The 18,619-nt window shown below is 35.3% G+C and overlaps 1 protein-coding gene across 3 annotated transcripts in view; it reads right to left on the bottom strand.

Annotated features, from left to right (window-relative positions):
* Positions 1–18,619, bottom strand: part of wge (BAH domain and coiled-coil containing protein winged eye) — a 135,554-nt gene that overhangs the window by 20,929 nt on the left and 96,006 nt on the right. For all 3 annotated transcript variants that reach the window (XM_073075531.1, XM_073075530.1, XM_073075532.1), the window contains one exon: positions 5,522–5,641. In XM_073075531.1, the coding sequence (XP_072931632.1) occupies positions 5,522–5,641 (120 nt within the window). The remainder of the gene's footprint in view (positions 1–5,521; positions 5,642–18,619) is intronic.

Raw genomic sequence — 18,619 nt, 5'->3', positions numbered from 1 at the left:
AGACCGCTGCGCATAAGTTTCTCAGTTTTCTCATAGATCATTAACTAATGTGCATTTATACTTTATGGGAGTCAAAACACAGTAGTACACAGTACTGCGTGAGTTCGCCTAGAATTGATGGAATGCTAAATTTGGCAACGTACGTATGCTTCTTTCATAACAATTACGTATCAAGTATATGAAATCAAAAGGAAACTTTCATTGATTTATAAAATGAAAGTGTGAACAATGTAGATGTGAATTTTCAATGTAGAAGTTTATTTTTAAATATAGTCAATTAATATCCAAAAACAAACAATAAACCTTAAACTCATTTACCATTTCCCTCGTGGGTACACTCAGCCACTGAATACCGTGGTCGTGATACTTATTTGCAGTCAGTTAAATATGTACCACGTAGATATTATACATTTCTGTACAATTATGAATAATCAAAATTTTGCAACTTAATAAACGTGTCACTTATATCAAGTAGGTATACTGTACTCTGTAACTGCGTTTGTTGCTACCGCATAGTCCCCTCCATACAATAATAACAAACGCATATACGTAAACCCAGTTTGAAACATTAAAAGTTATCAAAAATAAATTCAAATCTAACCTGTATGCAATTTCTGGCGTACATTAGCCTATATTAACAACCATTAGGTTCCCACATCTATAAAGCCTGACATTTAAGATTAAAGATCCTTAAAATATTTTCATAAGTACGTGTATTTCTATATATTTCAAAGTAGGTGTAACTTTAGAACAATTAGGATTTACTTTTTACACCACAGACTTTAACCAAATGGACAGATTTACCACAAGAACTGCCTTGCAAAATTACTTTTAGACACTTCTTCACAGAAAATGCACTTATTTTGAAGTAAACACCTCAGTTTACAATGTTAACAAGTAATTTGCTAAGAGTAAAGTTTGTTCACAAAATTTAAGTATATCATTTTCAGAGGGTATTAACATTTCATTGAATTACTAGTCTCAATCTATCCATTTTCTTAATTCAAATGAGTTTGCCCTTACATCAACGACATTTATCTACCCCCATTTTTACTTATTTTACCAAGATAAATTCACATATGACAAAATAATGTTTTAACTCACGGTTTTTATTCCTGTGTCAAGTATGTTCGTACTTACGAATCGCCGTCCATGATTGTGAGCTGGTTCTTGTACACTTCTGATGAAATCAAACTCGTCTTGAAGGTCTTGAAGTCATGTAATAATATAGTCACATAAACGGTACAGAGTAACGATATAACAATTATACGTAAGTAAGTTCACACTAGTGATTAGAAGTATTATAACTACACAAGTATCTCCGTTATTCGACTGCTCTTGCTGAAGTCTCCGACCAGAATGTCGCTCTCTGTTAATTCGAGCGCCGCCAAGGTGTCGTCCCCACTTCACCTACCCGCATCTGTTTTTAAACTGTAGTATCAAATGAGTCACTTATTACTTTAATGTAACGTTATAAAAATGTGATATCGTTAATATCCAAGCTTCTTATTAACGACGATAACATGTCCTAGTTTGAAACATTTGGAAACATGGTTCATAGGTCGGCAGGTAACTTTTAGGTATCTAACGTCTTAGTTATCGGGGATAACGATGTGTCTCAGGTATAAAAACATATTAAAGAAGACGAAAAAAATCTTAGACGGATGAATTCACGAACTTGACCAAACTGAAAAAACTAGCAAACAAATTAGCGACCGTCTGTGCATTAATGAAGTTCTTACGAAGACGTATCGTTTCCTCCGCGGCGGAGCGGTTATCAATCAGCGCATAGCGTCGTCCCGCGGGTTTCCCCGCGCCGATGCTATCGCGTGAGGTGTCAAATTCGTAGCAGCTGAACACCGACAATAATCGTACAAAAAAAAATAAAAAAAGCAAACAAAACGACTAATTCACAACACTAAAATGCGTAAGGCGGGCACCGACTAGGCTCCTCCTTACGAGCAACGCGACGTTCCGATTGGTCGAGAGGCTTAAGAAGGCGGGGCGAGGGCGGTGGCCACTGACGTAGGGCTGGCAGGGTCACTGGAGTTATCGATAAAGGAGTTTTTAATATTTTTTTCGGATGATGGATAATTTATGGGTTGGGAGTGACACGCGTGTGGGAAGCGGGCGGTGAACGATGGAGTCAGTCATGCGGTTAGTTTATATTTAACTAGTTAATGGCCGAAGTTTAGCGTTTAGTTCGTTTTTATGTGAGCTATAGGTACGCTCGTGTTTTATGGTTTTTGAACAGCTAATTTTATCCTTGGCAACTTTTACAGGATGGTAATTTTTAATTGTGGATCTAAGCAATGTTTTTGTATCTATCTTCACTAATTAAGTTCACCTAAAAGTTTTAGACAAGGTATGAATATTTTGAAGAATTTTCCGACATTTGAAAATAAAAAAGGAGGTGAATTTCAATTTGATCAACATACCTTTGAATATTTTATTATTGTCTATATTGCTTTAAAACGAAAATCTTATAATAAAAAATCTAAGATAATTACGTATCTTAGATTTTTATGTATTTTTTAAAACTAAAGGACATTTTGAAATTAATTTCTACCTACGTTTCCCCACCTAGCAGCACATACTCTACACCTAGGTAAAGGTTGGTACTTATTTTAAGCTAAGGTGCGTTTGCACCCTACTTTTAAACCCTAAGCAAGGTAGAGTTATCAAAATGCGTAATTAAAATTACACTCGACTCTACGCTAATTAGTTTGGTAACTACCAGACTACACTAATTACACTGGATTTACCTAGTTCATGCAAAATAAAATTCTAGATCTTTTTTATTAAGGAAATTAAAAAACCTTCATGAAATTTAAAAACGGGTAGTGCTATATAGGCAATGCTATATATTTCGACCATCGAGAGAGACAGGTAGGATGATAAGATAGATGTAAATGGATGTAATTGGACCTTTAGACCTCGGATAGAATCTTTTTAATCGTAATAGTAACCATATCAATTGTTTTCATAAACAATCGAAAAATTCCCTTGTGGACTACCTATGCACGAGTATCTACCTCTGCTCCACCGCGCGGGCCAGGTAGGATTGTTAGACTCCACATATCTTTCCAATAAACACACTACCTACGTAAAACTTTCAAGCATGTAGGTTTCATCAATTACGAGTTACGACATACGTCAATTGAATAATTTATCATCATACCAGTAGGAAATATTTTAACTTTTTCATGTTTTGTGGTACCAACACAAACAGTTTTGTACTGCACAACAACAATCTTTAGCGCTAAAGCAGGATCGATTCGGAACACGTGGCGTTCTAACTTAGGAGTAGTGAGTGATTCGGCTATTACAATACCCTACATTTTTACATTTTTTATTGTTAAACCTTGTTTGGTGATGATCTTTATCTTTCTAAGTAAAATATGTTTGTATCTATGAGTTTATTTCGAAAACCATTGAAATTACTCAAACGGCACTCTGCAAAGTTACGCAAAGGTTAACTTTACAAAAACATATTTTTACTCTATACTACCGAAATGCCTCGGTAAGAATTCTTGAAAAATGATAAAAGATCTTCTCTTAATAAGATAAATCCTATAACAGGATACCTACCAGTGCTCACATCCGATCTTAGATACAATTAGAAATAATAAACTGTAGCAACAATAAAGTTTCCTCATAGAGGCAGTGAAACAAGGCATTTGAAACTTGTTGAAGTCCAGTGATAAATCAAAGCGCGCCATTTTACTTTCTACTGCCGCGGCAATTTGAGGGCGATGTAGTGTGAAAATTATGGAGCGATATCGCTCGGAGTTACGCGTTACGCAGTACTATTGTGCGTACTTTAAATTTTAATTGTAAAGTAAGTCGTGTTTTATTTATATTTATTGTACCTATATAAGGTACAATCACTGGTGTCCTGATTGAAACTTTGCTATATTTTTTTACTAAAATTTAGATCACTTTTTTATTTCGTTTCGGAAGTAATTAGAGACCATCTTGTATTAGCTAATCAGAAAAAATTACAATTACAGACTTAAAATAAACTTAGGTATTTAATTAACCTAATCAATGGTAGGTACCTATGTTAATATTAATTTTAAGTAATTTAAGTAATGAACGTGTTATTTAATCTCTTGTCATTTTGTTTTACTATTTACTATAATGACATACCGCTACCGTTAAAACTGATACGGTAAGGTACTTTACCTTATCGTATCAGTTTTACCTAGGTTAGTAAATACCTACCTACTAGTATAATAAGTAGTATACTAGTATAATAAGTAGCACCTTTTGAAGGTTTCCCCCTCGAAAACAAAAAAAAAAAAAAAAGGTTAGTAAATACTAGGTTAGTAAATAGTTTTAGGTACAACTTCGAGTTCATAATTTATAGTAGAATTTGAATACAGAGAGATAAGGATAGTTAATTACCTACTATAAAAACAAGATGACTCAGATGTTCGTTTATTGAAAAAAGAATTTATTCAATAACAGGTATCACAATGAACCTAATAACTAACCAATAACCAAACACTTCATAAAACAAAGTTCTTTTGATCCGACAACAGGCATCGCCAACTCCAACTAGTCTCGAAACAGGTTAAAAAGCAAAACGAAAAACGAAACTACGAAAGGAACCGGTGGCCGTAATAAACGGGATCGAGTGTCCGGCCCGAGAAAACGAAAACGAGCGCCAAAAAACGAGCAATTCAAACGACAAAACGACGAAACGAAACGAAGAGGAATTAGGCCGCGCGGTGCGAGTTGATTATATCATTCGTTTTGAATTGTGCCACACTATGCGTGTGTCGTGAATTATTGAATTCTAAAGATTTTACTGCATGTCCATTATTCAAAAGCTGAATTAGGAATTAGAGCTCTTTAGAAAATTGCTTCAAGGGACTTTGGCTGTTAAATATATGCAGACTATAGGTTCGGATTTAAATGATCTTAACTAATCTGAATTTGAGTTTAATAGGCAGATACTGTTATAAAAATATTATAAGTAGTTAATATTAATTCGTTTTAAAATAAGATACGTTTCTTTGTTATTTAATGGATTTAATGTATTAAAAAATATTTATTTATTTCATTAAACGTTAGTGTTGTACCTTATTATATTAATAGACGAATGACACAACTAGGCCTACATACTATACATCTATTACCTGTTTAGTTATTGTTAACAACTAGGTTTTTTTTAATGTCTTAAAATTTTAAATTGTTATTTTACCAATTATTTCATTGCTATTAAAGTTCTTTTAATTTTGACTTTTTTACCAAATTTGCATTAAAACTAAACTAAAATGAACTCTAAACATTACACATGTTTAGAGTTTTTTTCCCAAAAAATACGTCGAGAAAAAAGTTAAGTAAAAAAAAACAATCCAGAAACCCAACGGGCGATGCGAGTTGCAATGCCGCTACCAACGAGTCATAGCCGCACAGGAGCTAACGGCAAGCCAGCATCGCCAAAACGGCGCTCTCGCAATGCAGTTGGCGCGTAGTTACCAGGCGAGCATAACAGGCAGGAGGCACTCACCGGGGTACTGCCACAGCGGCGCGGGGGGCGCGGGGGCGGGAGCCGGCCACGCCAGGGGGGCGGGCCGCTCGTCGCACAACACGTTGGCCACGCCCACCGTCATGGCCGCCTGCGCCGCGTCTGCAATGACAACGTCACGTGAACTACTGCGATTATGGCATGTGTTGTTTATAGTTTATATCTCTGAATGTCATAGTTTCCGTGTATTAATGTAGGTTAATCAATATATACATAAAAGTAATAAATAATTGTGGCATTTATATTAAAAATGAGAGTCGATTTAAGGGGATATTTTTTCGACGATTTTGTTAATTTGTAATTTTGAACGATGTTCTGCTAAAATGAGTGGTTAGACATACTATTAAAAACAATTGTCACATTTTCAACAACTTGTAAACTTATACACATTGTTAATAAATATGTAATAATTAATCGATTAAATTTTTGCCTACCAAAAATCTAAATTTGACAAATTCAAATCAATTTTTGGTATGAGAACATTGATTCTGATTTTCAAAGTGATGTGCGTTACCTACGCACTTACAGTACTTATTAATTAGACACATTGTGAAGGAAAATACTGTGATGGGAACCACACGCCTGATTCCTTCAAAAAAAACATGCTCAACGATGTAATAAGTCTATGAACTCTCACTTGGTCAACGCGGTGGACCATGCCTAAAGTCCCTCACTTCAAGAAAAGACTTATTCCCAGCAGTGGGACAGTCATACAATGTAAACGAAGACCGAATTTAAGAAAGTCGCCAGGCCATCTACATATACAGGCGACGACCCGCGTGGCGGAGCGGCCACCATACCGGTCTGACGCGCAAAGGGTCCCGGGTTCGATCCGCGGCCAGACAGATATCTAAATGATGAATTTAGATTTCTGGGTCTGGGTGTTTGTGTATTTGTCTATGTGTGTGTCCACGGCACCCACGACACAGGGAATACTAGTGTGGGGCTGTGAGTGTAGAAAGCGTTTACATTCGGTTTACTTAAACGCGTTATGCCTTAAACAGTCACTCGAGTTCCATAATATTAAACGCCAATTTTCCGATTAATCGGAAGATCGAAAGAATTAAAATTAATCGGAATTTATCGCGAAGAGCCCAAATACGGTGTAATTACGAATCCCGCTACCAAGTGACCACCCAGGTGGCCAACACCCGCTCCTAATAACCGCTTCTTTATGCTAATTCGTTTTATTCGCTACCAATCAGAACTACATAGTAAGCATAAATGCCGTAGTTTCATCCGAAATTTCGAATTTGGTACCTACCTACTTAGGTACCACTTACGGATGTACCTACTTAAATGTATTAAGTATATAGGTATAGATACATTTTTAACGAAGGTTTTAACGAAGATTGAACAATCCATCATTAGTGACCAATCTATCCGATGTTTTAGTACTAGGTTATTAAAGATCGACATTTGACCATTTCTGCATTGCTAGGGAGGTACGTACATACTAGAAATTGTCAAATTTTGATGTTTGGTAGACATCATTTGGATTAGATAGATCGAGTTTTAATAATAACCAAATGTTTCTCGATAAATATAATCTTATCATCATCAGCCCAATACTGTCCCACTGCTAGGGACGGGTCTCCTTTCAAAATGAGCAGTGATAGCCTATGGGTAAGAAACTCGGCCTCTCGAACGAGGGGTCCGAGGTTCGAATCCCAGGCACGCTCTGATTTTTCAAAGTTATGTGCGTATTATAAATTAATTACCACTTGCTTAAAACGGTGAAGGAAAACATCGTGAGGAAACCTGCATACCTGAGAGTTTCATTTAAAAAAAAACCTCAAGGGTATGTGAAGTCTACCAATACGCACTTGGTAAGCGCGGTGGACTATGGCCTAATCCTTCTTTCTTAAATATAATCTAAGAGTCTTCAAATCAAGAGTGAATAGGCTACTTCTAGGCAGCTCATCTTAGGCCTCATGCACGTTTACCATCAGGCGACATCGGGGCAAAACGTGTACCTGTGCCCTACTAAAATAAAAAAGTCATTTGAGAACTAAAATTAGTAAAAAACTCTTTGCCAAATACATACCGCGTCCACACGCTTGCCAAGCCTCAACAAACTGTTACAAATTAAAACGTGCGAATAGACCGTTTGACATTGTTTGTGTAGGTTTGCAAGCGCTTGTAAGTTGTAGCCGATACAATGAAGTGTCAGTTATTTAGATAATTAAATAAAATTTATTGCGTATGTCGTTGCGTTTATACCATACGTTTGTGCGTTTGTAGAGGTTTGGAGTTTGAGGCAAGTTTAACTACGGCCTTGTCTGATACCTACAATGTCTGCAGATAGGTATATGGCGGCTATATCTCATCTGAATATTTGGATTTGGCAGTAATTTCGTTGAAAACATTATTTTTGAACAGATCTGAAACTTCTAGAATGATGGCTAGAACTTGTTCACAAAGCTCTTGTTTTCAAAATTAAAAATATTCGTAAAAATATTTGTATTGGCAATTGTGTTTTGACGACTTGCTAGGTTCGGACGCCATACAGAAAACTGTTTCACAACTGTTGTAAGTAGTTGCATCGAGCACCCAAATAAAGCGATCGGTGCGAGAAAAAATACTAACTTCTCGAACGTCAATGCTAAAAGTAGCATGTCTGATGATGCCCTAACTACTGACGAAGATGGAGACACAAGTGTCCATTGTTTATATGTAGACATGAATAATAATTATTGTTTATTGGTGCAAAACAATCAGAACGCAAATTGAACAACGATCACCATTATTCACCATACCGGTCTGCCACGGCAGGTTTTGGATTCGACAGGGATCTGAATTACTTTGTCCCTGTAGTACCGGGACCAGAATAGGGCTACGGTATCCCCTGCTTGTCGTAAGAGGCGACTAAAAGGGGCTTCCGGGGTTGCGGGCGGCCAGAGAGGGAGCTCAAACCGTCCAGTAAGCGACCCCGGGAAGGACAGCGGTTTGTGTGGTCGCATATCGCTGTAATCACCAGGGGATGTGAGAGGAGCGTAAATTGCTCCCCCAGGGCAGAGCCCGATAGAAGGGCATCGCGTTAGGAGGACTCCGGTTGTGTTCCGTTGGAGATCCCGGAGTTCTCCACCAAACGCTGAGGACGGCCACCGGGGGGGTTTTAGTGCGGTAAAAATCCCACATAACCCGGCGTCACTCCCATGGCGTTTAATAAAATAGTCAGTAAATGTTTAATTAAATAGTCAACTGTACGTATAAATATAACTTACATTTAGTTAAAAGGCAGATAGGTACACCTGCGGTATCTACCTATGCCTATTTCCTCAATTAGGAATTCTTTTACGAGAACACTTTATAGAGAATATTAATTAAAAAATATTATTTGTTCTTATAACAATCCAGCATGGAGTGGGAATACTGATAAATAGCACGCGAGCGAAGATAATGGAAACGAGATCTAGCGTGCAGCAGTTCTTAAACTATTTGGCACAAAAGAACCTCTACAATGATATTATTTTTTATGAAATTTAAATGATTAAAATATTTAAGTAAGTATAGATACCAAAGCACAAATCGTCGATAAAACAAGCTACCTATTAAAAAAAATCGTTCATCTCGCTTCACATAACATGTTTTCGGATTGTCAGTTGACATTTTCGGATGGACTTAAAACTCGTAAACATATATGTGGCCCAGTTGCTATAGGTATAGTCCGCGTAAAACGGCTAGTCTGTTCTGAATATAGAAATGAATCGCGTTGTCATAATTAATTGCATGACTACACCTGCTCGCAACTACTTTAGAGCGGACTAGCAGTTTTGCGCGGACTTTAACTAGGTACTGAGATCATGAGACCAGGATGGAGGATTGGTCCCAAAGCAGTGCTTTGGAACCAATGGTCTAATGACCATAGTCTGAGTGCGACCGTGGAAAAAACGTTCTCTGATTTTATCGGAGATACGCTACAGGTGTCTGGAACAGTAGTCTTTGAAATTTGCCCACCAAAAAACATGCAACACACTCGGAATATTCGACATCGGGCCGACAGGTAGACTTATATAATTGGTAAATAAATACTTAATACCTACTAGCTCGTAACTTATAATTCCGAAGCCAAAAACTCACAGAATCCGGACAGAAATTTTAACTTCATAGTAGCGGAGTGGGCTAAGCGGAGGCGGTTGCCTCCGGTCCGCGGCCCGCCGTTGCCATACCTATGTGATTCAGATGGCTGGGTAAAGTGTAGTGCCCGTATGTTAGAAAGTAAGGTTTTAAATGTTTATTTACCTATTTCATAGGTACTGAAAATAAAATTAAAATGTGCTAACTCTCAATCCTCAACACGAGGCGTTCTAAGCTATATACGAGTAGTTCTCATGGGAAGCAACGCATCTGTTGTCAAAATCCAAATAATATTATGTGTAAGTGTAGTTTAAACGTATTTGGAGTGGATTTGTAATGTCTATAAGCAGCTAAATTGCATACCCTTTGCATATCAGGTGGACAACATACTTATTTCCTACGAATCAATAAAACATATTCCTTATTAGGCATATTCAATATTATCTAGATATTAAAAAAATATTTGAATACATATCTGTTTCCTTAGCTGGACTTTAAAACTATCATCAGGACAGAGGAATTTCCCACAAGAAAAATATTTTACTTTGCTTATTCACAATATGTATAAAAGATATGTATGATATTTACAGCCCACTGTCTACCTATTTCAAATATTAGAAATATTAGACGCATGCATACATAGCTATCTAATTCTTTCTATCTTTATTTAAGTTGGTGGCTCAAATATAAAATTAGTTTAGTAACCAAAAAACGCGATAGTTAGATCAATAATTGACACAGATTTAAAGATTTTTTTTTTAATTATTTAAAATAGGTTCTTTATAGAGTACTTTTTTCGTTATGGAGAAGTTCAGTAAGTGAACCGACCTAATACATAGGAATATGTGTTATTTTAAAAATATATTTTGTATATTAGTTACAATTTTTAAAATGGCGAAGTAGCGGTTAGATATTAAAGTGACTAACTTTAGCTTTAAATATGATACTTACTTACGTACATAGATGACTACAGTTATCTCAAACATCTATGTAGGTACATAAAGTTAAAATATAAACTAAATAAACGGAGTTCGTGAATAAGCAGACTATGTGACAATTAAAATAATAAACGCGGTTATTTTTCAGCGCCGAGAAGACTTTTAAAACAAAACTATGTTAAATATTAAATTGAACGTTAAATAAATTAAAGGCGATGCGCTTATCAGAATTTGCATAAAGAGTAAAAAAGGCAACAAAAAGTTTTCTCACGAAACAAATTCCCACAATGAGATGTAATATCGGAGCGGCAGCGGCGCGAGGAGGCAATAAGACGATTACGAAATGAACCAGAAGCACGTGCTGGTTGAGTCCATCCCGCTCTTACGCATAGCGCCATTTCTATTATACACAACATAGAGTAATGAACCGCTAGCTATTATCAATATAATGATTTAAAAAAATATCAACTTATTAAGTACTACATTTAAATTTAAATGAAATATGTTGAAATATTAACGATTAGAAATATGTTTAAAGTTATAATTTTAATTGTTAATATAGTTATTTTATTGAAGAAGAAATATCAAAAAGGAAGTTGATTGTGAGTTGATATATTTGTTCGGACTTTATCAATAACTATAATGAATAACTTAATGGCGAAGATAATTGGAAATAAAGTTTGAAAAAATATACCAATATTTATTCGTAATGTATTCTCTATTAACTAGTTACACTGTAGATCGTATCAGTTGACCTTCACCGCGCCGTCGCATTCCGCCCACCGCATTCCATGCATAAGTCTGTCTCGCTCACACCTACGACCCGCCGCATGCTAGCGCTCCGATAAAACTCCTAGCGTCCGCTGCTCGCCTAGTATCACGCGCGCTGAAGAAAAGGGTTTATCCGACGCCGAGCGACACCAATGCCCCTAGGATTTTCCGACCAAGAACTAGTTTTCCGCGAAAACTTGGCAAATCTATATATATAAAAGAAAGTCGTGTTAGTTACTCCACTTATAACTCAAGAACGGCTGAACCGATTTGGCTGAAAATTGGTGGAGAGGTAGCTTAGAACCAGGAGACGGACATAGGATACTTTTTATCCCGTTCGACCGCGTTTCCTTGAAGTCATTTTATAACTCAAGAACGGTTGAACCGATTTAGCTGAAAATTGGTAAAGAGGTAGATTAGAACCAGGAAACGGACATAGGATACTTTTTATCCCGTTCGACCGCGTTTCCGTGAAGTCATTTTATAACTCAAGAACGGCTGAACCAATTTGACTGAAAATTAATCGAGAGGTAGCTTAGAAGCAGGAAAAGGACATAGGATACTTTTTATCCCGTTCGACCGCGTTTTCGTGAAGCATTTTATAACTCAACAACGGCTGAACCAATTTGACTGAAAATTGGTGGAGAGGTAGCTTAGAACCAGGAGACGGACATAGGATACTTTTTATCCTGTTCGACCGCGTTTCCGTGAATAAATAAGAGTTGAAAGTTTGTATTAAAGTCCCCCAGTTTTGATGCAAATCTATATGAAAATTGGTATTTGATAGGATTTCGATAGAAAGTAATTAAATATCTATTTTACGATATTTGCAAAATCAACCCTTAAGTTGGTTAAGTAGGGGTTGGAATTTTATATTAAAATCCGTTAATTTGGAAGCAAAAACTGTAAAAATTTGCATTTGGCTTTAGAAGACACTTCGTTTAGAAATCGGCAGATTTTGAAGCAAAGTCTATGAAAATTGGAATTTAGCTTTTTGATTCAAAATAATAGAACACATTTTTCACCGTTTTTGGAAAATCAACCTTTAGGGTCGTTTAATCGGGTATGGAACTTTAATTTAATATCCGTTAATTTGGAGCACTAAGAAAATTATCATAAGACATAATGAAGCATCTGAGTCACTGTTTGTTTTTTTAGATCAACCCTTAAGACTGTTATAAATCGCCTTTCTATTTACACACCTGTTTCAGCATTTTTAGCTATTCAACAACCCGATTAGAGTACTATAAGTAAATAAACTTTCTTTAAAAAAAACCGTTATTGAAGTTATAGGTACTTCTTTTCGCGTGTTTGTAAAAAAAATAACAAAAAATACAACCGACATAGAAGTCGGTTGTATTTTTTGTTATTTTTTTTAACAAAAAATACAACCGACTTCTATGTCACTACAAAGTAAAAAATAATTCGAATGAAATATATTGAGCGCCGACTTCAGAAATATGTACTAAACCAACATTTATTTGAATTATTTTTTACTATGTAGTGACATAGAAGTCGGTTGTATTTTTTGTTAAAATTTTTTTTACCCTTTTTAGTGATGACATAATAACATTTATATTAATACAATATAAAATTGTATAAACGTGATCATGAATTAAGGTACGGTCTGAATTTACATTGATTGGAACCGCCCGCTCGCAGGGCGCTACCGCGCCCTGCCCGCTTAGTTTTATATTGTCTTATGTGTTCCAACCTAACCTAACTAAATAGTCAATGATTTGCAATTTCATTAGAACCTCCTACACCAAATATCTTCAAACACGACTCAATTATTCCCATCGGTTGAGGAGTTACATATTTTGTCTCCGAGCCACATTATCAGACCCTTAAATAGTCAATGATGAACTGACTTTGCAATTTCGTTAGAACTTACACCAAATATCTTCAAACACAACTCAAATATCCCCATCGGTTGAGGAGTTACATATTTTGTCTCCGAGCCACATTATCAGACCCTTAAATAGTCAATGATGAACTGACTTTGTAATTTCATTAGAACCTACAATAAAAAATAACACAATAAAAAAATAATTATTAAAATCGGTTCACTAACGGCGGAGTAATTCGTGTACATACGTAAAAAAAAGATACCGGCCGAATTGATAACCACCTCCTTTTTGAAGTCGGTAAAAAAATAACAGAGTGCAGAGAGGTAGAGTGAATTTTATTTAATTGTATTTTTTATTTTCCTGTTCTCCTGTGGCCATTTCCTAATATTTACCAGTAGTTTATGGACATAATACATAAATTACACGAGTGAAACCACGAGGTACAGATAGTCACTCATAATTAGGTGGTACGAAGTTCACCGGGTCATCTAGTAACCAATAAAAGCCGTTGAAATAACTTGCAAAATACAAGTTTACGACTTGATCATAAACGTCACTAATAAGATCGCTTGACTTCTTTCTGTTGGACATTTGAAGTTGTTTTATTTATTTTTGTTGGTGTCGTTGTTTTATTATTTTCTCAGCAGGAGGAAATCTAGGCCAGATAAATAGCGTCCCTATCCTAGAATAGCTCTACACGTCGCGTTGCGTGGTCGGCGTAGTGAGGCGTATCGTAAATAGAATGACGCTATCGGCCGCCTCGCGAACCGGTATTTATTTAGCGCCAACGGTAATAACACGACGGCGGCGGCAGCTTTTACTCAGAATTATCTATAATAATTCGATATTACGATCCGCGGAACTTGTTAAAAAGGTTCATTAGAAAAGCTTGTTTCTAATTCCCTTACGAGGGTTCAATAAATAGTATATAAGTTATAAGAATTTCATGTAAGGAACTGCAGAATCAACCCAATATTTTTCAACAGATAAAAGATTAACAATTTTTTAAGTAGATACAGGATTCATAGATTAGTAAAGATTACTCACTCCTAACAAGAAAATGTAACCAGTTTTGACAAATGAAATAGTTGCGTAAAAACAAGTTTTGCCACGTCTCCGTGGTAAAATGTCCCTAAAATATTTGAAATAATTATTTATTTATTATGCAAATTACACAGTATTACTTATTTATTCGTAAATTTTCTCAAAATGTGTTTTTATTTGTCAAAAATTAAAAAAAGAACTTACAAATAAGCCGTTTGTGGCTTCATTCAATTTTAAGGTGAAGAAGGAGTATCTTTACTAATTTATGACAGGATTATAGAAAAAAATTGTTGGAACAATAGTCTGTTGTGGATTGTGGATGTTTGTTTAGGCTCCGCACGATAGTGACATTCTGTGGTGACAATCCTCACTGTTGGCACAATGCGTTGTTTATTAATATTATTATTATTACCAATAAGTGTGTGTTTACGTGGTATTTTGTCAAGTTCTTGCTATGTTGAAAAATACCATGTTTTCTGTAATAACTGACCCACAACTTGTATAATTATTTAAATAATATTTTGATAAAAAAATATGATAGATTGAACAAAAAGCCCTCCAGATTAAAGCATCAAGACACAATAACTTATCTATAATTGCAGTTACAACTCGAATTAATGTCAACATGCGTTCAGTAATGGCAGAGCCAACAATATTTTAATGCAAACATCATCTATGGGGAGGCAAGATAGCGGACCCTTGTTAGTTCACCCCTCGAATTTCGAATGCATACGAATTTCGTCCTTTCCACAGTAATGTAGGGAATAAAATCGGTCGCATAATGGAATGAATTCCATTTATTTTATACGAAATTTTAGGCATGCATTTACAAAATTGAAAAGTTTACGGTTTTACAAAATTTCAGCACTACAAGTGAAAATTCAGTGTTGTGGCCGTGGAATGTCCGTGGATTTCGATCATTTTCGTTCCTGCTTCTATTTCCGCTTTACTCTTTATTTTGAAGGCCCGTTCTTTGGTCGATCGCATTTACTGTGACAATATTTACATGTTCGTCTCGTACAATTTGTGGATACAAGAATTATATATTTTCGCCGAAACCAAAAACAAAATCTTGTCAGATTAAAATAAATCCCTGTTTAAACGATTATTAATAATAATCATCAACTTATCAAAACAATGATTACAGATCACACTTTCTCAGATTACAAGTTACTCAATGTAAGATGGTGACCGCTAAACTGTTGTTAGTTTATTAAACAAAATAAGATATTTTTTTATCATTTTGTCAGTTACACGTGGCGTGTTTTCTAGCAAAACAGTATACCAGGAGGAAAACAATTCGTTTTCCTCGTTATTATACCATCACGTGTAATTGTTTGCGGATTTATGGGTGCTACATAACGAATCATAATCATTATGGTTACGCTTCCGTGAAGAGCAGAAGGTGCTATTTCTTGCAATTACCTGCATGCTGCTATATTGCAGAAGATAGATTGCGTAATGAACTTTACGAATTATTACAAAAATACGACTGCTTCAAAATTTTGCCTACTGTCACTTCCACAGTTTAGACGAATCCAACAATTTCACATATCGATACCTTAATTCGCAAATCAGCCAACTCCATTGTTTGTCAAAAAAAAATTTTTTTATTTATTTTGATAGTAAATGGCGTGGAACGAAATCAAAATAAATAAAAAAAACATTTTGATAAAGGAGTTGGCTGATCTGCGAATTATGGTATCGATATGTTAAAATCAGTCAATTCGGATTGTAGCATGTCAAAAAATGAGATATACGAGTACATACCCTCAAAAAGCATTACCTCCACGGCCGAGTAAATAGTCATAATTATATAAAGCGTAAAATAATAAAACTACAATATACATATAATGTCTACCAGGAATAATTCTTAATTTTATTTATTAAAAGTCTATATTTATTAAATATAAATTTTGGTATACACTGTTTTATGATAAAACACTAACTAAACTATCCTAACCTAACCTCTCCCTCATGTTTTTTTCCATAATCTCAAACTGAATTAAGTTTACAGAGATTCGCCGAGACGCACTTATCCATGGTAGACAATGATTCCAACCTCTATTTTGATAGGACACCCATGTAGTGGTAGTAAAGGTGATGACAATGAGGATAAAATGTAAACTGATTGATATTCCTCAGTATCTCAATGTAAACGCCAATCGCAAGTGGGTGAGTTCTAGGGAGGGACATGTTTATGATCCTGTGTTTATGATAAACTCGAAGCTGAAGAATACATTAATGTAACAGCGGCCATAATATCAGAAATATGGGCGCAATGATTTCCATACGGGATAATACGATGGAAAAGTTTTTCTGACCGTATCTTGAAAATAAAGAGATCCTCAACTTAGGATTGGGTTACGTATATTTTGTTCGTGTTTGGATATTTGGATTGTACGAAATTTTCATCAGTTATACTGGTTTATTTTAGAGAGATTATTTGCGAAATACGAAGTATGTTTAAGAATCCATGTTTATTAATCAAGGAGATTTTTTACACATCTTGAAACTAAACTACATAATAATTTACAGGCTACGGAAATAAATCTTTCACAGAAATGTAACAAAGACGCTCTTTACACAAATATGATTTTAAACATTACAGTTTTAATAAAGAAAGACACACGAATACAGAGGAGTACAATCTGCGTGAGATTACGAGAAATATATAAATGATACTACAACAACCGCATGTTATTTACAATGTCTAAGCCAGGATTTCTTTACTTGTATCGCTCGCTATAATTAGATAATATGTAAAATATAGTGACATATTCGTGACTCGATTTTACTTATTACCCTTGTATCTAGAATATCAGTGATAATTTTACCTACATTTATTTATTTATTATCTCTATATGAGAGACATTCAATATCAAAGGCCCTCGCAAGCTCGCAACTAAGATACCATAGACGCGCAGATATGCCACCCCACGGAACAGGCCAGCCATTGAAAGTTGGGATCGGAGGCCACTGGGGGCGCAGCGGCGCGGTATGCGTTCCCTCGCTGTCGCCGGCCCGGCTGCCGGGGGAGAATTTTGTCTTGTAGCTCTTACTGGCTCGCCACAGGGTTGGCGAACGTTCAACAGCGATACATTTATTTTAATCTTTTGTAAGATGGTATTTTTTATTTTTCTTAAATAGAAAATCATATAATATCCTGTTTGTAATAATTCATTTGTATATTTTTGGTCTCTTAGTGGAACACATAGACAAATTAAATACATGATACATTAGAGTTTGTTTTTTTATCTCACGTTCCATATAGACAGATCGCTGGCAAAATTATATTATCTTTAATTATAAATTACAAATATTATTATATTACAAATATTATATTTTGGGAACCATGCCTCACACGGAAATTTTAGATGGCTTATTTTATTTATAATTTTCTTGTTTATTTTGTAAATAAGTCCTTTTTTAGTTTATAGTTTATTTTATTACTTAAAATTTCATATATTAAGTAATTATAATTGTAAATAACACAAATATTATGTATTTTAAAATAACTATCACTTCACATGGGTATTTGATCGTGATGCGTATCTGAATATGAGAGACGACCACCGGAACATATAAAGGAGACACATCAGTAAAACCTCGACACAGGTCAGTTAATCTAGTCATACTGAGCCGTCATAACAATAAATCGGATAGGCATTAGGCAGCCCTGCGGGAAGCGCGCCAAATGTTTGTGACGGCCGGCCCGAATTGGCGCGACGTGATTAGAAATACTCCCTGACTACGGTGTACTTACCCGCCCGCTATACTTAACTCAGCGTTTTGAAGCCCATGTTATCCTGGTATACACACAAGTGGAACAATTACCCCGATTTATTTTATAACAATAAAAAAAATAAGGGAGTCAAATTATGTTTTTAAGGACTCTCCTTGTTTGTTTGGTAAACTCTGGAAGAGTTACATTAGTTCAATAAGGGAGACAAATTTGAAAATGGATAGTTGCTTAGGTACCTACTAAATACCTAATATTGGCAACTTTTTGGTTGTAATGTAGATGATATCTAAATAGTGGTTCATGTATGTTGCATAAAACGTTAGTACTTGTTTCTTTATATACCTACCTACTTCATTCACGTCGTTACAAAGTTTATTTTTCCTAATATTTGGAGCTAAAATAATTTATCTTCATCTAAGTATACCTCATTTATTATATACAAAATAACGTAAACACTCATAAATAATAACCTAACTACGAAATAGATTGTCTTTTGTAAACAAAATAAACCTTCATTCAATATTCAATGCAACTAATATTTGTATCCGCGTCCGCCGTGCCGATGCTAACCTTGACGGTATTATGCAAAGTCTATTAATCAAATAGATTTACGAAGGTTTTATCGAATTCCTTTGCAATTTAATTATACGTC

Source organism: Epargyreus clarus, unplaced genomic scaffold (genome assembly GCF_041222505.1).
Source record: "Epargyreus clarus isolate Ecla_fem2 unplaced genomic scaffold, WU_Ecla_fem_2.2 ptg000008l, whole genome shotgun sequence".
NCBI classification, from domain to species: Eukaryota; Metazoa; Arthropoda; class Insecta; order Lepidoptera; family Hesperiidae; genus Epargyreus; species Epargyreus clarus.
Note: the sequence above shows the minus strand (reverse complement) of the source record. Positions and strands in the feature narration are given on the sequence as shown.